The 21,503-nt window shown below is 36.8% G+C and overlaps 1 protein-coding gene across 1 annotated transcript; it reads left to right on the plus strand.

Annotated features, from left to right (window-relative positions):
- Window positions 1–448: 448 nt before the first annotated feature.
- Window positions 449–21,217, plus strand: LOC110098171. The gene is made up of 10 exons (XM_020824906.2): window positions 449–685; window positions 830–1,012; window positions 1,080–1,342; window positions 9,356–9,423; window positions 9,563–10,034; window positions 18,671–18,821; window positions 18,913–19,533; window positions 19,615–19,705; window positions 19,785–19,896; window positions 21,161–21,217. The coding sequence occupies exons 1-10, from the start codon at window positions 664–666 to the stop codon at window positions 21,215–21,217; spliced, it is 2,040 nt and encodes a 679-aa protein (XP_020680565.1). The 5' UTR covers window positions 449–663.
- Window positions 21,218–21,503: the final 286 nt, after the last annotated feature.

A 21,503-nucleotide genomic window follows, 5' to 3' on the forward strand; every position in this document is an offset into this window, starting at 1 on the left:
AAATCTATTTGAATCCTACTCATTTAATAAATTATTAGGAAAGCCTGAGCCTAACCTAATTAAATAAGCCAATTTAATTATGATTTTTTTTTATCCGATTCGAGTTGGATCATTTATTGACATACATACTTTTGGCATTCAACTACCAATAGTATTGGTTTTTAATTTCAAACTTAGCCTTCGTTTGACATATCGTTTTTTACAACTTTTTAATACAAAAGTTATTTTATTTAGAAATTTTTGTATTAACAAGTTGTTTTAGTAGTAAGAAAGCTGTTCCAAACAAAACCTTAGGCTTTATTTGGGACAAATTTCTTACTATTTTTTAAAGTATTTTATTTTTGAAAGTGAAAGCTTTTGTATAGCAGCTTACAAATCATTAAAGCAGTTTTTTAATAAACAGCTGTGCCAAAGGAAGCCTAATTCACGCGCTTATCCTGGTTGGCTAGTTCGCATGTATTGTGTTGTGTATCGTGTATGTGATTTCACGGTAGTGCTTCCTACCATCGGTCCTTTCGAAAATATTCGTCGTATTTTCCCGCTTATATACCATTTAATTTCAAGCAACTGAAGAACAAAATAATACAGAAGTTCACAGAGATCGAAAGAGGTCGAGAAGACCTCAAGGACGTGGAGAAATTGAATCGGCGTGGCTGAATCACAATGGAGATAAGAAGATCATCGGGTATTATTAGTTTGCCATCCCTCTCATCTAGGGTTAGGGTTTCTGCTTATTTTCCTCACACCAAATTGGGAAGCTTATATGATTGTTCTTTTTAAATAATAGTTACAGAGTAAAGATACATTTTTTATTCGTAATGTGATGCAGGTACCTTGAATGAGTACTTTCCAGAGAGCCATTTTTGTGCTACACCTGATGTGAGAGGCAATGAGAACATTTGCCCTGAGAATGAAGTTATGTCACCTGTTGCATCGAAGAGGAGTAGAAAAGATGGAAAATTGAACTTGAGGAAAAGCTTAGCGTGGAACCCGGCCTTTTTTACTGAAGAAGGTGATTTGTTATGCAAGCTCCACTTGAAATATCGATTTTCAGGTTCTGACCTTGTTTACGTAACTAGGTGTGCTAGATTCAGCTGAGTTGTCCGTAATCAGTGATTCAGTCACCAGGCGAAGCAGTAGACTTTTATCGAAGACCAATGGGGAGAGCTCTTCAATGACGGAATTTAATAACTCTAGTAAGAGGCCGCCGCTTAATAATCTTGAAGAAAATTTTTTGAGTAAAGAACATGCAATTCGAATGTCTAGAAGTAGCAACAAGAGGGCTGCCAACTTGTTCTCTATAACAGAAACATCAAAACATGATGGACTGCAAATGTCGATGGTTAGTTTAGTGCCTTCTTCATCTATCTGAAGTAGTGAATTTTTCTAATTACGTCAACTTTCAAGTCTTCATTGCTCCAATACAAGGCAAACATTAAAAATAATTCGAGATTATTTTTAGAAAGCTCTTAATTATTGTTGCGTCCTGGAATATTCGCGGCGGTAGAGAAATAAAAAGTTTAATATCTTAGCGTTGTAAGAAGATCCAGCACACACATAGATAAAGATAGATGATATAGCATTTATGAGACACCAAGATTTTTACGTGGAAAATCCCTAAAAAGGGAAAAAAAACCACGGGGCCTAGCCTAGTTTGAATGAATCCACTAGTATTGCAGTTGATTACAAATTAGGCCCTTCATTTGGGGAAGGCCTTAAGTTGATGTACATCTTATATAATACATTATATGATAAGAATGCAAAGAGTCTCTGCTGATGTGCTTGTTTGGTCTGAAGGACTGTAGTCGGTAGGCGACGTAAGTCAGAAGGATCGTAGTTAGCGGGCGACAGAGGTCAGAAGGACTGTAGTCAGTGGGTGACATAAGTCTGGAGGACCGTAGTCGGCGGGCAACGGAGGTCGAAAGGACTGTAGTATGTGGGCGACGTAAGTCTGGAGGATCGTAGTCGGTGGGTGACGGAGGTCGGAAGAACTGTAGTCGGTGGGTGACGTAAGTCAGGAGGACCATAGTCGATTGAAGATAGAGGTCGTAAAATTCGTTGTCTGACGATGGAGATCAAAAGGAAGATGTCAGGTAGAAGTTCAACTATGGATGGAAATCCCAATTTTGATATTTATCCGGCGAAAGTTCGACAACAGGTAGAAGTCCGACATCTGGTAGAAACTTGGCGACGAGCAGAGGTTCGACTTCGGGTAGAAGTCTGACGTCAGTTGGCGGCCGAGGAGAACTCCGGCGTCGCTTGGAGTTCGGGAGAAACTCCACCGTCATTTGGAGGTTGGGCGAAATTCTGGCGTCACCTGGAGTTTGTGTGAAACTCCAGCGTCACTTGGAAGTTGGGCGGAATTTCGACGTCACTGGAAGTCGGGCGGAATTTCGGCGTCACTTGGAGATCGGGCAGAATTCCGGCGTAACGTGGAAGTCGGGCAGAATACCGACGGTTGTCGAGGAGTTTCTTCCCTCCTATTCTCTTCTACCTCTTGCTTGACCCCCCTCATCATGAGAAATGAGGGGTCTATTTATAGATATTATGGAGTTGCATGACTTGTAAATTGTTGAGAGATCAGGGTAAATGGGGGAGTGGTTGGATGGACGGCCGATATTGAATCTCTTGATCGTGTACCGTCCGTCAGACATTTGAAGGTCTTAATGATGTCGGAATTCGACGATCTTGGGCTCGTTGGATTCGTCTCGTCGAGCCGCTCGATTCGACTATCAAAACATCATATTTGGAAACCGTTTGGTAACTCAAATTGTGGTTCGAACTTTCCAACAATGCTTCGGGTTCTTGATTTGGACTCATTTGAGCTCAGATTGAGTTGACTTTGGTGTCGTTGGGTTTGTATTTCTGAGACGATCAGTTTGACTTTAAGTTTGTTGAAATCAGAGTTCAGATGATCCCAGATTTAATTTTGGAAGTTTCCAACTTGATTTTTGCCTCGAAATTCGTGCCCGATCAAGATAATTTTTTGATGACATCAATTATCTTATGATATATTTTAATTTTATCACATTTTAGTTATTTGTGGGTCTGGTTTTTGATTAGGTTGTTTCTGCATGACATCATACTATTTAAATCCTATATATATATTGTATCTATTAATTTATGTAAGTGCCTCTTGTAATAGCCCACATTTAATAAAGGAAAAGGTTTTTCCAGTGCAAGCTCTCCCTCTCTTCCCTCTCCACCTCTCTCTCATTCAAGATCAAGAAGAAGAGATTCTTCTTCCTCATGCAAGAATCATAATAAGTATCAGAGCCTCGTTGAGGCGATCTTGAGGAATAAGGAAGATTCTTGTATTCAAGGGAGCAGGAAGAGCTTTCGGAGCGGTTCGTTGCGAGGCGAACGCGAGCTTGGTGCGGTAGTGTGGGTAGGTTGGACCCATAGCGGTGCAAGCGCGAGGTGCTGCAGGCGCCTAGTCAGGTCTCGGACGTGTCACATATTACTCGAAACAAAGGAAGCCGGTGGAGGAAGCGGATGTGGGGATGAAGGAGGAGAATTCAATCCCGTCTGATAAGTCCAAGCAGAATATTGACAGAGCGGGAAGCCAAACTTTTACAATGAGGGAATTGTTGAACAAGTTGAAGAATAAGACAACGGTTGAAGGCTGACTTGTGAAGTGGAAGAAGAACAATATAACTTGTAATGAAGTTTGTGAAAATTGGACTGGATAACAAATCTGAAGGAGAGATTCACAGTTCGTAATAATATTATAAATAAATAAATTTAACATAAAGATCTCAAATTTCAGCCAAATTCAAGATGTCCAAACCCTAGGAAAAACAACTATTTAATGCATACAAATCAAAAGGAAATCCCTAAACAGCCCCTACATTCAAATTTCCCTCTCAAAACGCTAAAAAACGCTTCCTAAAATGTTCTAAAGGGCTGGTCGGGCCGCTCGATCTCCGCAGGAGGCGGAGATCTCCGCCTAATTTTGCGATCTTGGCCCGTGAACCGGTCCCGCCTGGACCGGCTGGACCGGTCTAACACGACCCTATTTTGCAAAATTTGAATCGGTTCTCTGGTTCGACTGCCGGTTCAAGCGGTTCTTGGATGGTCAAATGTTATTCCGGTTTTATACACAGATCGAACCAGTTGGTTGGTCGGTTCCTAGTTCAACCAGTCGAACCTGCCAGTCCGGTCTGATTTTAATAAGCTTGTATAGAACTACTTCATTAACATATCTTAAATATTTAGCATGTCCAAAGAGTTAAATATTCAACATGCATGCTCTTAGTGTAATAAAAAATATATGGGTCTTACAATCATCCAGAGCATATACTTCACTCACTCATATTTAAATCATATCAATAATAATGTTACTTACTTAGATGCTTGTGGGCTTGATGAAATGTGCTAATATATTCATAACACTAATTCCATATAAGAAAAATTTTCTACCACCAAAGGTGAATTTTTATGCTTGTGATATTTTTCCGGCATAATTTATGCATCTTGCATAGGTCAGCTTATTTGGATTACAAAGGTCATAAAAACGAGAAAGAAATTCATATGCTTTAAGGATATTGGGTTAAGGTTTTGATTTTTTTTTTCTTCAAATCTCTATTCTTTCTTTATAGAAGTTTGAGATTATCGATCTCCTTCTATTTCTCTTAAAATTTGCTTATAACTTAGAGAGTTGAGAAATTGAATATGGGCAACAGTTTTTTAAAGAAACCAAGGAGATGTCTCTCAAAATTCAAGTTTCTTGGCATTTTAAAATCAAAATTCAAGTATCTTGGAAGTATTTTGGCTTAATATGGGCCTCAAAGCTATTAGATTTACTTTGATATGAGTGTAGTATATGAGTAATCAATAAAATTTGTATTGCACTTGTCTCAAAGCAAATCCAACAATTTTGAGTCCCATCATAATCAGAATTTTGGTTATGTTATACTAATCTAGTTTTTTCCATTAAAAACTATATGATCAAGAGAAGAATATTGAGTGCAATCTCGAGATGCATGCTCTTTTGATTAGAGAGAGAAATCAAGAGTCTATTACCTATGAGGAAGAAAAACAGTCTGACAAAGAGAAACTAATTTAAATTCCTACTTTAACTCATAATTAAAGCACAGACAAATAGCATTCATTCACCATCTACTTATAAAAATAGGATAACAAAATCAAATCAAACAACTTAAATTCAAATTTATATGACTCCTAAAAATCCTACATCTAATCTTAAAAAACATAATCCTAATACTAAGGTTGTGTATTGGTCTGATTTAGATTTGCTTGTTTTTGCATGACATCACATTAGTGTAAATTCTTATAAATGCATGTTGTATAGGATGATGTTAGGTGCCCCTTGTAATAATCATGGTTTAAAATTGCGCAATAAGAGGCACGTCTCAAGGCGCGCCTCAGCACAATTTCGCCCCTTTAAGCCTCAAAGCCCACGCAATGAGTTCAGGATTTGAGGCGTAAGCCTCAAGTTTACTGAGGCGCGCCTCGCCTCATGATTGAGAGGCGTCCGCCTCTAAAAATAAAAAAAAGCTAATGTACATGCTCGGTACATGCTCGGTATTGCTAAGTACATGCTCGGTACTGCTTGGTATCTTTCCATACAAACAACTTACGAACTTTAAAAATAAGCAGAACTTCAAAATTACTCTTATAATAAAATTTTGTTTCGGGGGCGTTGCCTCCAGAAATCACCCTCCTAAAAATCCTACATCTAATCTTAAAAAACACAATCCTAATACTAAGGTTGTGTATTGGTCTGATTTAGATTTGCTTGTTTTTGCATGACATCACATTAGTGTAAATTCTTATAAATGCATGTTGTATAGGATGATGTTAGGTGCCCCTTGTAATAATCATGGTTTAAAATTGCGCAATAAGAGGCACGTCTCAAGGCGCGCCTCAGCACAATTTCGCCCCTTTAAGCCTCAAAGCCCACGCAATGAGTTCAGGATTTGAGGCGTAAGCCTCAAGTTTACTGAGGCGCGCCTCGCCTCATGGTTGAGAGGCGTCCGCCTCTAATAATAAAAAAAAGCTAATGTACATGCTCGGTACCGCTCGGTACATGCTCGGTATTGCTAAGTACATGCTCGGTACCGCTTGGTATCTTTCCATACAAATAACTTACGAACTTTAAAAATAAGCAGAACTTCAAAATTACTCTTATAATAAAATTTTGTTTCGGGGGCGCTGCCTTCGGAAATCACCGCCTTGGACCCCCAGCAAACCGATATATTATTGTATTAATGTTATCTTATTATCGGGATATTTTGATTTCACTTCATATATTGCGTATTTTTATGCTTTATATATTATTTACTCATCAGTATATACAAATCTTATCATTTTATGTTTACGTAATTTTTTTATTTTGAGGCTTACGCCTCAAAACGCCTTGAGGCTTACGCCTCAAAACGCCTTGAGGCTTACGCCTCGCCTCACGAACAAAAAACTCCTCAATATTTGATTACGCAATTTTAAACATTGGTAATAACTCCCTCTTGTAATAACCCCTTAATAAAGGAATTGGAATTCCTGTGAGCTGCTATTCCTCTCCCTTCCTTGTCCCTCTCTCTTTCTTCCCAAAAGTTCAAGAAAAACTTCTTTCTACCAAGAATGACATAACAAGTGGTATCAGAGCATGGTGGAGCTGAACCGGCAAAACAAGAAGAAAACGGTTCTTGTAATCAAGAAAGAGAGGAGCCATTCGTTGTCGATACCGCAGACGAGCGTGCTCACATGGAATTGTTTGTGTGCGGGGCAGGAGGTCTGACTTCACAATTCCTTTCTCGTGAGGCGGACAATGGAGCAAGAACGGCAATGGTGCCACGGGCGTGGTTGTATGATCTACGTGGGAGCATATCTGGTGGACTTGAAGCATCTTGGTGACACGATTCGAACAAACAGGTTGATGTGCATAGGTTCGGGGTTCGGTAGGTCCTTCTCCATCTCTCTCCATCTCTCTCCATCTCTCATTCAAGATCAAGAAGAGAGGGAGAGCTTGCATAGGAAAAACATTTTCCTTTATTTAATGTGGGCTATTATAAGAGACACTTACATCATCCTATATATGTGATTTACATTAGTTTGATATAATCTAGGAACAACATAATCTAAAATCAGACCAATAAACAACAATCTTTACATTGGTCCTATTTAAGGAACAAAGAACCACATGTGTGCTTGCTGCGATCCGACTTGCTCCTTGCACTAACTCCACGAGCAAACCTCTGAATTGAGCCCAATCCCGCTCACAAACGGCCTCCTCTGTGTGTTCCGATCCACAGCTCCAGTTTGCGCTCCCGTGTGTTTTAACCTACGCGCACCTGCATCCGCCACTACTCCTCTCATGACCGCACGCTTATGCCTTTTGCAGCTTCAACTCCTGCATGACAAGCTATAGCACCGAGCACGCTCTAGCTCGCCTTGTCATCCTCAGGCACCCGTACGTGCTAAAACGTAAGACTTCGCACAAGCCACCCGTCTGATCCCGAGTTCACGACCAACCTACGGCCTTGAGGTTCTTGATCTTGTCTCTTTTGTCTCCGCTACTTCGGCACACCATAACTGATGATCCTGCTTGCTAATGTTTCATTTTTTGAACTCCACCTCAATAGATTTAAACTGATCTTTAACCAGAACAAATTCTTGCTCTCCTACCCATCTGCTTGCGGTCAACATTGCAAGTAAGCTTATTGAAATTGGACCGGACTAGCCGATTCAACCGATTGAACTGGGAACCGGCCTACCAGCCTGCTCGGTCTGTGTATAAAACAGAAATAAAATTTGACCGTATGAGAATCGCTCGAACTGGTGCCAGTTTTGCAAAACCGGGCCGTTTAAGTCCATATAAATTTGAATCGGTTCGGCTCATATTTAATCAAATGAAATAATATAATAAATTTATATTTAAATATTTCACTTAATAAATTAATTTAAATTTTAGTTAAATAAGAATCAACAATGCTTTATCAACTATGTTTTATCACATGACCCAACATATCATGTGATTTGTTTTTCCATACGAATCAAAATGCTTATATAGAAAAAAATAATGCTAATATATAGTGTCTAGGTGTTGTGGGACTAAAAACTAAGGTAAAATTTTCAAGTTCACTATATATGTACTACATAATTTTACATATATGTTTTTAATTAAAATTTAATGATGCAAATAATATTTATTTTTTATCTATTATTTTTTTATTTTATTTAATTACAGAATATAAGAATTGATTTATTTTAATTTTTATCTATTATTTAATAATAAATAATATGACATGAATTTATAGATTTAATTTTTATAATGTAAATTTTGTATACTTTTCATAAGTATGAATTATATCTAAACTTATAACATAAATTAGAAATTATTTATATTAAATTTAAAAATATATGTCATATTGTAATGCTAATTTTGTTTATTTTTAAGAATAATATTATTTATTATGTCATTCGGTTCAATCCTGGTCGAATCATAAACCTCTCCTTCCGGTTCGTTGTCCGATCCTGTTTTCACAACCTTGATTCTATGACCTCCCCGCTCCTCCATAGAAGCCAAACTACCAAGATAGGGGTTATATTTAACTCTTTGGAAGAAGAGTACTATAGGTCTATAGAAGTTGATGCAATATCTGACATACATTGAAAACAATTCTGTATATTCTAGAATATTCTAAATTATTAAGGATTTATTCAATTTTTATTAAAATTTATTATCATGATTATATTTATTTTAAAATTTGGTGATGGAATTTTTAAGAGTTATTTAGATTTGATTTAAGTTTTGATTTTATATTGTAACTCTTTTTTATAAATAGGAGTTGAATGAATGCTATTTGGATGATTATGAATTATAAATTAAAAGAAAATTTTTCTTTGATTTCTCTTTTTCCTTTCGGTATCCTACATTACGGGAAATTGACTCCCATTCATCTTCTCAAGTCCTTTTTCTTTTTTCCCCGATTACAATAGCCTACATCTCAATTCTGTCACTATTGCACTTCTACTGATTGTATGATTTCTAATCCCAAGAAACCGAAATACTTAGGTTTTGTTTGGGATGACTTTATACTACTTAATGCAGCTTTCTAGTAAAAAAAATTATTTTTTTAATAAAAAGCTGTTTTAAAAAGCCGTCTTAAATGAAGTCTTAGAGACACGTTGGGTCCTTTAAAAAAAACAATACCCTTTCATCATCTTGTCAATTCCCTAAGAAATCACGTTAATTCGAAGAGGAGGAAAAAGATCAAGGAGACATGTACTATTGAAATCTCCATCTTTTTTTGTTGTCACTTCCCAATGATGGCATTTCTGTAAATTTTAAATCTGGTATTTTCTCTTTTACTTGCTGTTTCGATTCCCACAGACCTTGATAAAGACGCCATCCACAAAAGGCATAACAGGAAATGTGCCAAAATTGGACGCTGCTTGCTTGTATCCTGAACGTGTTGTTTTTCAAGTATAAGCAATCTTTTTATGGCGCGTCTCAGTGTTTTTACCATATTTAAATCATTTTGAATTTTTTGAAGTTGATCAATATACGTTATGCAATCTTGACTCAAATTTTGCATAGAATGTTGGAAAAAGAAAAAAAAGCAAAAGTACAGATTGAGCAAGATACAAGCATATTGAAGTTGAATTCTTGCCCATCATATTCAAATAGATCACAGAGGAGGATGAGTTGTTCTGCCCATACAGGCATGACGTTCGTAGTTAAAGAAAATGCACAAAATTTTCGTGGGTTGCCTCCTGCACCAATCCATGCCAAGCAATCAACCTTGAAGATGCCTTCTTCACAAGTAAGATTGGAAAAGGAAAAAGCAGCAAAACCACTATTTGAGAAGGACCCGATTTTATTGAAGCTGAATTCTTGCCCATCACCCTCAACTGAATCAACAATGGAGACAACTTCTTCTGGTTCTGCTGGAATATTCTTTTCAAGTTCTCAACAAACATTCAATGTTCCTGGTTTGCCACCTGCGCCAATCCAAGCTAGGCCTTCTGCTTTGAGGATGCCTTCTCCATCACTAGGATTCTTTCAACAGGTACCAATTTTTACTGCCTTGCTTTTTTTACTTAAGTCTCTTGCAAATTTTGAAAAGTCTCTGCGCTGCCTTATGACTTCAATTGTCTTTCCGCCAATGGATAACGAGTTGGCTGTTAGACTCCATATGTTTTTTTTTTTTTTTGGAATTTTGAGCCTTATAAAGCCAAACTCCCACACCCCTCATAGCACCGGCACTTGAATACACAACCTCATAGATAGAGACAAAGTTCCCAACCAATGAGCTGTGCTCAGGGCGAATAGACTCCATATTTTCCATAGCTAAAACTTTTACTACGGACACAAGTGCTAAACTCCAAAAATGCTTTTCGTACTGTTTATAGATAAAGAAAGTGGAATAAGCTATCATACTTAGAGTGCTTGTAGATAAATCTCATAAGCTGGTCTATGTTAATGTGAAAGAATCAAGAAGGAAGATGGCTGATCCAAAAATCCATATTCTTATTGTTTGAAAAATTGTAGTTGGGTCAGTAAGGTGAAATAGGAGCTAATTTTTTTCAGAAAAGATGAAGCAGCTTTTATTAGTGTAATTTTTAGTGTATGTATGATGAGTCAATCAATTGAATACTTTGACAATTGGCTAACATTTGATACAATCTTGTAGAATTTATCCATCATCTGAATTCACTTAGTGCTTGTTTGGTTACATATAAAAAGTGGAAAAATATTGTTGACCTCTGCATAAAATACAAAAATATGCCAAATAAAAAAATTGAAGTACCTGCAAACTATCTGCTATACTTCCCAGAAATCCCGCCGAAATTCTTTCTAAATCCCACAAATACTATAGAAATGCCGTTGAAATACTGTACATGCGGCGCCGGTTATGTCACTTACCAGAAATCCTTCGCAGAGCATAATTTATTGCTCTTCGACGCCTTTAAAACCCAACCAAACGATGCCCGCAGTTGCGTTCTTCGACTTCCCCACACGAGAGCTCCTTCTGATATCTTCTACGAGCCTTCTCCGATCTTCTCCGGTCTAATCAGGCGAAAACCTTTAGACTCTAAGGTTGACATCTATAATTCAAGTTTACCTTCAACTCCCTCTTTAGTCTTTTCAACAAGAAATATATCATCAGCGAAAAGCATACACCAAGGTACATCCTCTTGCAAATGTCTAGTGAGAACATCTATGACTAAAGCAAAAAGATATGGGCATAAGGCTGATCCTTGATGTAATCCAACCAAAATAGGAAAATACTTGGTTAAAGCACCTTGTGTTTGAACACAAGTAATAGCTCCTGCATACATATCTTTAATGATTTGAAAATAAGCGTTATTAACTCCTTTCTTTTCAAGAACTCCCCATAGCACTTCAGTGGATACAACATGCCTTTATAAATAGATGTATCAATTTCTTCATACATATCTTTAATGATTTGAATATAAGCGTTATTAACTCTTTTCTTTTCAAGAACTCTCCATAGCACTTCAGTGGATACAACACGCCTTCATAAATAGGTGTATCAGTTTCTTCATAAATTGGTGTATCTTTTTTAATCTAGGTGTATCGAATACAACACACATTCATAAATAGGTGTATCGGTGCATGTCATCATAGTCTTATCCTAACTATTTGGGGTACATTTTATTGGTTTTGGCATAAGCTTTACTATCGGTTATCAACACATAACATAGACTTCAACCCAATAATTTTCTTATCGTGGGTTGGAATGGACATGGAGGATTTGTTTTTTGATGATTTAATATCTGCCTTTCATCATCATACCTGCATTTATATATTGTATTTATACTTGTGGTGTAGATGCATGCATTCATAGTTATGTATGTACCTCATATTTATTTATATATTCATGTATTTCTATGTTTAATATTCATTATATATTTATATATTGTGGGCTTCAACAATTTACTCTCAGCCTCTTCATGGCCCCCTTTTTTTTGGGTCGTTGAGGATAATTTTAATGAATAGGTTCCAATGCAAATTTTCAGAAGACATATTGAATTTTAAATAAGACACTACCCGGAGATTCCGCCCTCATTTTGCGAGGACTTTATGGACTGGGTTCAAATTTCCTATAGGTTCAAGCCTCTATAGTTAATTACCCCTCCTTTTAATGAGAGAGAATTTTCGATTAAGGCTAGTTGTCGTATAGATATATATTATCCACAGATACATAGCTTCTCGTGTATAGTAATAGTAGAATTTAGTATTTGAAAATTGAAATTTATGTCACCACGCACTTAAAGCGGATGGTGGGGGGAATTATGATAGACCTGATCAAGATCTCATAGTTCTGTCGTCCTAGGTCTTCATGATCTCTGGTCTACTTAGTCAGAGAAGGTAGTCGACCCAACCTGAGAGATGGTTCCTTGTCGACAATCATGATTTGCTTCACCCAAGGATACCTTGTAGAATTTCGGTGAATATTTGTTTAAGGAGATAAATTTGAAACTACCTTAGTTAACAAATGGCTTTGTGCCCTATCGATCATATATTTTTGATTCATTACTAAAAATTTTTGCGTCATTAGAGAACATATGGGATCTGACCATGACCATAATTTAGTGGTGTCATTTGGCGAAAATGCTCGGACAGAGGGTTCCGGTCGTAATTGTTTTGCGTGTGGTGTCATTTGATAGCAAAACCACCAGTTAGAGGACATGTGTCATGGCTTTTCTGGCAAAATACGGTTTGAGAATGAATCCTAATGATATTCTCGACCAGACATTCACTCTTTCTGAGCTGAAGTGATTTTTAGATTTGTCCACATCGGTAAATTGTTGCGGAGGGTGGATGAGTATTTTGCTTTAAGTATTTAGGTGTTTTATTTCATTTTTAAACATTAATATTATTGGGAAATATGGAGCTTTAGATCTTTGATAGATATTTAAATATTAATCCATCCGATTGAGATTTACATTCAACACGGCCATCATCGGGGTGATGTTGAAGTCGATTTGAATGTATTTTATGGTAATTTGAGGGGCATTTTAAAAGTTTAGAGTTCCCACCGGTTGAGATTTTCTGTCAACATGGTCTTCTTCCCCTTTGGTGAACATGAACAAACATAGCAAATTTAAACTTTTTCTCCCTTGTGAGAGTGGACTCGTGTCTTTTGGCCCCAAAATTTTCCCTTTTGATCGCCTTGCTGCTTGCGTTTTTTTCCTCGGTCGCTCTCTTGTTGCAGTTGATTTCGTTGATCCATATGCTTTTTTCGGCTATATTTCTCACTTGATCGTCTGTTCCTTAGGGTTCAATTAAGCCAATTATGCTAAACTGGTTTAGTTATGTGTATCACGCTTCCTCAAACTTTTGAGAAATTATTTTGTTTGTCATTCGAACGGGAAGAACGGTCCAGACTGTGAGTGTACACACTGTGTGTAGTGTGTACACCAAGGTTTTAAAGGCGAAATCGGGAATCGAGGCGTTTTTTCTAAGCGAGACGAGGCGAGGCGTAAGCCTCGAGGCGGATTGAGGCGTAAGCCTCAAAACGATTAAAATAAATTAATTTAAAATTATAAATAATGACAAAAAATATCAGAATATTATGTTAACTATGAATTTGAAGATTTGTTTTAAGATAATATTACTGGAATACAAGATTTAAAATAAACTCACTTAAAAATAAAACATCCCCTTATGATCAAGACCCAAAGCAGGCTCATCATCACTTTGATTGTCTTCAGAAGAATCTTCATAATTAATGTAAAAGTCATCTTCCAACTCTTCTTCATCTATAATATTTTTTCCTTTATCTCCTATATCAGTTAATATTTCATTAGCTTTAAAATGAAACAATAGTAACATACAAAATAATTTCATTATATTTAAGAATACCTTTAAATTTTTTTGAAGCTCCAATCCACTTTGTTTCTTTTTTTTTTATATATTTGAGTAGTTGCTTCATTGTCTTCTTCATTGACATGACTTTCTCCTTCTGCTTTAACTTCAGAGTCAGATACATCAGCATTCTTAGAGTAAACACATTCATATCAGATTGTAACTCATCACACAAGCAAATAGGGTCAATTTCATCTCAATATTTTCTTGATTTCTGCCAATTTGAGATGTCTATCTTTCAATTTTTTGTTAAACATAACTAAAACTAGTTTGTTCATTTGATCTGCCGCAATCGATTCTTCTCTTTTGTATGAATTTGATTGAAGATACTCCAATTACGCTCGCATGCAGAAGCCGAACACGTTAGGCTAAGAACTTTAACTGCAAAAGCTTCAATTCAGGAACATTCATCCAAACTGAGCCCAACAACGTTCTACATGAAGTTCAAACATAATATTTTATGTATATTTGGTTAAAGTTGAAGACTTGAACATAAATATTAACATTAAAAATTTATTAAATACACAACTACAAACATACAGGGAGATCGTGTTTTGTAGCATGCTGTGCTGCTCTAAATCCAAACATTCCCTTCTTCAAATGAAAATTCCTCAAGTTGATCATTCACTTTGAGATAGTCTTCTTCAGAAATGAGTCCGTCCATACATGCATACAAACCAGGTTTTCACCACTTTGTCAACATGATAATCCTTATCGTAATGAAATTGGGGATTTAAATAGTACGCAGCAGCATGTAGGTTGTTGGTGTAATTGTCGATCCCACTTTTTCATCTATAATATCCTATATTTCTTTGTAGGCACTTTCTTGACCTCCCAATTCTTTTGCTAATGTCTTCTTTAGCCCTATTCATTGCTTCATAAATAAATCTCATAGCCGGGGCCCTCTCACCATCAACCATTCTAAAGCACCTTTACTAATGGTCCTGTTGTCTTCAAAGCATAATTTGTACTGCGCCAAAATTGAAATCTTCTTTCATAACAATCTTTTAACTTGTTTTCCATTCTATTTTTGGCCCATGAATTTTTATCCCACTCTTTAGAAGCAAACATTGCTTCAAAGGTTGTCTTAACTCCTTGAATCTCTGCAATGTTAAATATGAAGTAGCAAATCTTTGTAACAGCAGGGCCTAATAATTTCCTTGTCAGTGAATTTTCTCATCAAGCTGAGTACCCAAGAATTGATTGTATATTAAACTTACTAACGAATTTGGCCTTTAATAGAGCTGATTTATAATTGAAGGCAACGTGTCCCAACCTCTCAAGGCATCAAGTCACATATAATGTGCAGCACAAGGAGTCCAGTAAAGGTGAGGCCTCTTCTCCATTAACATTCTTCTCCTGCAGCTTTGTATGCACTTGTATTATCAGTAACAACTTGTACTACTAAGGCATCTCCCACTTCCTCCACAAACTTCATCCAACATTTCAAACAATAATTGTGCATCCTACAAAGCTGAAGGCATCTACTGATTTTGAGAAAAAATGTTCCAATATGGATTATTGACGAAATTAATAATACTTCTATGTTAAAATATCTGACCAACCATCTGAATTATTGTCACTTTCTCCTGTCTCAATCCAAGTCTTCTTAACATCATCACCATTTTTTGAAGTTGTCTTAACCTTCCTCATTCAGCATCCAAGTCCTAAGCCATACATGCTTGGGAAGTGTTAATCCTTTTCCATAGCTTCCAACAGATCGTAACATATTGATCCACGACGGACTCCTAACAACATATTAAATGGAATTCCATTTTCATTAATGAATATGGAGATTCCAAACAAACTCTATTCCTGAAGTTCTTTTGTAGTTGTTGAGGTTGAATATCCTGAGTATTTATGTTTTTTGTCGTTATCAATATTTAGCATAAATCTATCCATGGGCCCCCGACTGCCATTGATCAGAAGAACATAGATTGGCTTCCAGTACTTGAACCTTCATGCCTGTGATCCATAATAGAAGAGTTTCCTATCATCTCTTTCATATCTTTTGGTGTGACTCCTTTGTTGGTGGCAAACTTCTTTAAATAAATTGTACATTCCTTCTTCACCTCATCAGGAACTTTTGCACCATGGTCCCACATTGACATGAGTGCAGGCTAGATAATCCTTCAATGTCTTTGACGCCACCAGTTATGCGTTTCTCACAGAAATTTATATTTCATGTTAAAACATATCCATTCTTTGCACCTTCGCCTGACACTTCAACTTGAGTTCCATATTTCCATGCAGGATCTTTCCTTCTTGTGCCACTATAGTCTGCTAACAATATGATATATTTTTAACAATTATTTGTACTACCAAAAACCAATAATTAAAACTAACATGAAAACAAAAAAATATCCAGTCTGCTGGGGGGTCCAAGGCATTCTACAAAAATTATTATTATAAGAGTAATTTTGAAATTCTGCTTGTTTTAATGCTCAATACTGGCGTACCGAGCATGTACCGCCTCAGATCCGAGCGTGTACCGAGCATGTACTTGCTCTGTAACCGAGCATGTACTGAGCATGTATCGAGCATGTAAATGAGCGGTTACCGGCATGTACAATCTGATGAAGCGAGACATGAAGCAAATAACGGGAAGAAAGATCGTTACCTAACCCGTGAAAAAAGAACCTTCGATTACAAGAAGCTGGCAGAAGAAGAAGCGAGACATGAAGCAAATGACGGGAAGATTACGGGAAGCAAGAGAAGAAGAAGAAATAAATCGTTACCTTCGATCGCCTTGACCGAACTGTTCGCTCCAAGTTGGCGGAGTTCGCCTTTTCAGTTCTCACCCGAAGCAGAAGCAGGTATGTTACCCTAATACTCGACTCTTATATGACTCTCACCGCTCGGTCTATATACTTACAAATCGAAGCGGGTGCTTGTTTCGCTTCGAGGCGTTACGAAACGAAGCATACGCCCCATGTGAAATAAGCGCATGCTCCGCCGAATCCAACGAGGCGTAAGCCTCAACGCGCAAATGCTTCGCCTCGCCTTAAGTCGCGCCTTAGTGCGTACGCCTCTTACGCCTTTTTAATCGTTGGTGTACACTGATTTTACATACAATGTGTACAAATGTGTATACAATGTGTACACTCACATATCCGGACGAGTGTTTCCTGACCAGATGCCGCACAGAATAACTTATACCTCCGAAAGTGGAAATTTCCTTTTCCTCTCACATGGAATTCCCTTAGCTAAAGTGATGTAAGATGACAGCAAAAAATAAAATTTTGACTATGTAGGATTTGGATTAAGAGAAAAATTCATTCTTGCATAGAAGATGTCATAGCCTCGTACGACTAGGTTTCCTTCGAAGAACATTTTTGTAGTATATTCTTAGAATTTGGAACCACACCTCGAAGGATATTGTTAAACTCATACTAGCAAAGATTGTTGGAATCACTGAGAAAGAAGAAAGTCCATCACTTCTTTGACTACACAAAAAAATAAAGGTTGTATAATTTAATGTTGAGATTGAATTGTACTGTTAAAAGTGTAAAGCTCAATGAGATGTATAGAAGCCATCTCACTTTAATGTGCAAATATAATATAATATATATATATATATATATATATATATATATAATTAAAAGTTTTACAAATATAGATTTTGTACGTTTATTTTATCATTTTTAATTTGATGATAGCATTTCCTTGATTTAAGTTTTTTTTTTTGATTAATTATGTATTTTTATGAATAATTTAAATCCCAATGCACGTTTAATTAAATTAAATATAGTAAAATTTTAATTAACTGATGGAGGTGGACAGGAGAGACGAGCGTTATGACATGCATGATTGGGGTGAGGAGAAAATGATGCCCTTAGATGTAGGGTTGTCAAAATCGGGTCACTGGTCCGGTTCGTGTCCAACCCGAAACTGACCTGACACTGTTCGACCCGAGCCATTTTTACAAACTGGTCAGTTTTCTGAACCCAAACCCGACCTGCTTCGGGTATGTTTTACTAAATTTTTTTTTATTTAATTCAATTTATTTAATCCTAAATCAAATTAAGGGAAGATTTACTTCAATCAATTTAAAATAAATCAAGCTTAATTTATTTTGGGCAACAATATTTATTATTTTTTAGAAATATCATTTACTTATTTCATAACAATATTTTAAAACTCTCCTAAATTAATTAAAAACTGGTCGACCTGGGTTGATTTCGGAGTTCCGGGTAATCCCGAACCCGACCTGGTTTTACAAACATGTGAAAATCCCTAACCCGAACCCGACCTTCGGGTCAGGTTTTCGGGTCGGGTCAAATATTGACACCCCTGATTAGAGCAAGCTATATGTCACCGTTGCTTTGAATTTTTTTTTTGGGAATGTTTGAATAAATATACCAATCTAGAAAGTGCGTGCCGGTGCTGCTTACTGGTAGAGTTGAGCGTTGCTGACAGAGACAGAGCTGAGCGCAGGAGAGAGACAGCCTTCTCACGCAAACTTTGAAAACTTAGACCAACCAAAAGTATCATTCAAGCGTTTCTCCTATATGTTTCTTGCACGTGTGCTTCTAGCACGTGTTTTGGCGCTTGATAACGTAGAACATGCCCTCATCAACGAGACAATGTGTGAGATCGAAGTGAAGCACCACCAGATCTTACACAACGCTCTCACTATAGTTTTCTAGTTGAAATTTATGGTCTATTTAAGAGCATTTTCCATCAATCTAAAGAAGTTATATTGGATGTATTCTTCATGTCCTGAATCTCACTGCATCATAAATCGTCTGTGTTAAAAAGGTTTTGTCTTTATATCTCTCACTAAGTTGGATTTTCTTAATTTTTCAGAAAATGGTTACTTCCTCTCACAGCACTCAACTCCATAGAACTTCTCAATTGCCCATATCTAAGGCTCAGTCCCTAAGAAAATTGGTCAATCTTAAGCGCATGGCTCCTTCTAAGCCTCCAATGGCTCAAACTGAGCGACAAACAAGAAAAGGTACTACTTCAACTAAAGCCAAAGTCTATCTTTGATTTTTGAAGCACAGCAATTTTATTGAGTGCAGAAGGCTCAAATCTTGCAATTTCAGATTTTGAAGCACATGCAAACATGGAGATAAAACAGTTCAATAAAAAAGGTATGATATCATCCAATGCTTGTGGGAGATCAAATTGCCTATCAGATGCTGCGGAAGAGATTACGACCAACTGTTTGTCGGTGAGCCTCAATATGGATGTGAAAACTCGAGAAACACTTCTAGGGAAACCTTACAATGGAAGAACAATGGAAAGGGAATTAACTGATGAAAATTGTTCCCAGTCACAGATCAGCTGTAATCCTCGGACTGAGGGAGGTGGGATGATCGGAAATGTTCAGCATTTTAATGGCTTTGAGAGCACCAGTGATTCTTCTCAGTATTCCGTTGGTACCATTGCAACTGAAATTTGTCCCACCTCATCTGAAATGCACTTCCCACAAAACTTGGATGAAAGCAATTTAAAACCATTGTATGTGCATGCCCCAGTTATGAATAGTGAGCTTGTTATGCATAAAGATGCAGGAGATGAGACTTTTGCTGACACTAGCTTGGAGACGCTTGAAAGTATAAGCGCTGTTTGTGGTGCTTCAGAAGAAGAATTATCTCAAAATGGTAACGAGCACTTCCAAAAGCTCAATGAGGATTCAACAGAAGAGGGTGGTGTTCAGAATGGTAACGAACACTTCCACAATACAATATCTCAAGTCCAGCAAACTATCCCTGGGAACTCCTTATCGGATGTTCAACTTGCAGCATCAGAAGAGTGTCAGTCCCAAAATGACCTTCAATTGTGTGAGTTAAGGAATGAGACTAGCTCAGTAGAAGAGAATGGATTGATGCCAGTGTAATTATCTCATATGCTTCTGAACTTTTGGCTTAACAGAAAGTTGGTTTTGCTTGATTATTTTGAAACTTTCTTGCAGTAAAAGGGTATCTTTGGACAACTTGAAGCAAGAAAATACCCTCTTGAAACCTCATTTGAGTGCTGTTCCATACTCAGAGGAGTGGCTGTCAGCGATTGAGGCGTTTGGAGAGGTCAGTTGCGTTTTATTCTGTATTTAATGAATTTGGCATATATTTGTGTTTTTATGTGTTTATCTTTAACAAGTTGTGTTTATTTTTTTGTTATGTAATTAGTACTTACTGTAAGAGAGAAAGTATGGCTTCTAATGAGGGTTTTCTTAAGGGACTGCTTGGTTGCTACTAGAATTTATACATCCCAAATGCAATATAAAGTAAATACAATGCATATGGAATACTCTTGGTTGGTTGTAAGTCAAATTAAGAAGATTTTTTGGAAGCAAAATGGATCAAAATTTTTGACCAAACATAGAAGCAACAACGGAATTGGGGTTGTTGGGGTGTGTTTACAACAGGTGGGCGACAGGGATGATAAATGCTGGGATGGAGATGAAAAATGGGAGGTGCGACATCGTGGATGCTGGCAACAACAAACGATAGATGCACGATCTAGGCATGACAGACGGTGACTATGATGGATGTTATGAGTGACCATGAAGGCGACGTAGATGGCGGGGTGCTCGGGGATAATATTGTGACCACTCATAACTTTCTATACTTCATGTTACAGAATATTTTTAAAAACACTGAAAATAACCTAAAAGGGGCAATCTAAATTTCTTATAAAATAAGTATTTGTTTTTATTCCAACCAAATACATGCAATCCCAAAGTCTTTGCATTTGCTTTACTCCAAATACGTCCAAACAAACAACCCCCAAGAAAAAATTCAATTACTTGATGAGGCATGCAGATTGATGGTTTAAATGGTTTTTGAGTTTCTTATAAACTTTTGATTTTTCTGATCTGGCCTTATTTTTCATTTCCAATCACACCTAAGGGTTGTACTATTTCATTTTCTCTAGCATCCATTTTTTGTTCTGTTTCTAGACAATGCCTTTTTAAAGTTTTGATTTTTGCCTCCAATTATGGTCCATCAGATTGTTCTCTTCATGGATTTGTGATTTTAATTTGAATTTGTTAGGTATCTTCTAGTTATAATTCTGAGGACTTTCTAGTCAGCTCTTGTAATTTTGTTTTAACAATATGACACTATCAGTTCTTACAAATCTACTGCCTAGCTGTATCTTTATTATTTAGCTTTTTTTCATATTGAAGTTAAATTCATGTTTGTCTAGCCTTTAGTTTTGTACTAGCATCAAGTTCATTCCTCAGTTTATTTTTCTCTCCGTATCTGATTTAGTTTAGTTTCTGCATATGTTCAACACCTTTATATCTCCTAGATTATTTTGCTATCTAATTGGCTTCTTTTATCTTAGGACATTTTGGAAGTTAAAACAGGTACCGTACAAAACTCTCCTCCTCTTATAATATGATATCTTATGTATATTATATTACATATAATATCATATAATATTATATACATATATAATAAAAATAAAATAAAATGAATAAAATAGAAAAAAAAAACTTTCAAATAAATTTCGAAGAACCGCGCCATCGATCTTAGATCTAGGTGGATGGTCTGAGTTCGAAGACCTGCGCTGTTGATTTTTAATCCGGGCAGATTGTTTTAAAATTTGAAGACCCCGGGCCGTCGTATCTTAGATCCGGCCGGCCACGCACCAGAAGGGGGTTAATTAACTAAGGACCCTAGATCTT

The sequence above is a fragment of the Dendrobium catenatum genome, unplaced genomic scaffold (assembly GCF_001605985.2).
Source record: "Dendrobium catenatum unplaced genomic scaffold, ASM160598v2 fragScaff_scaffold_231, whole genome shotgun sequence".
In the NCBI taxonomy this organism is placed as follows: Eukaryota; Viridiplantae; Streptophyta; class Magnoliopsida; order Asparagales; family Orchidaceae; genus Dendrobium; species Dendrobium catenatum.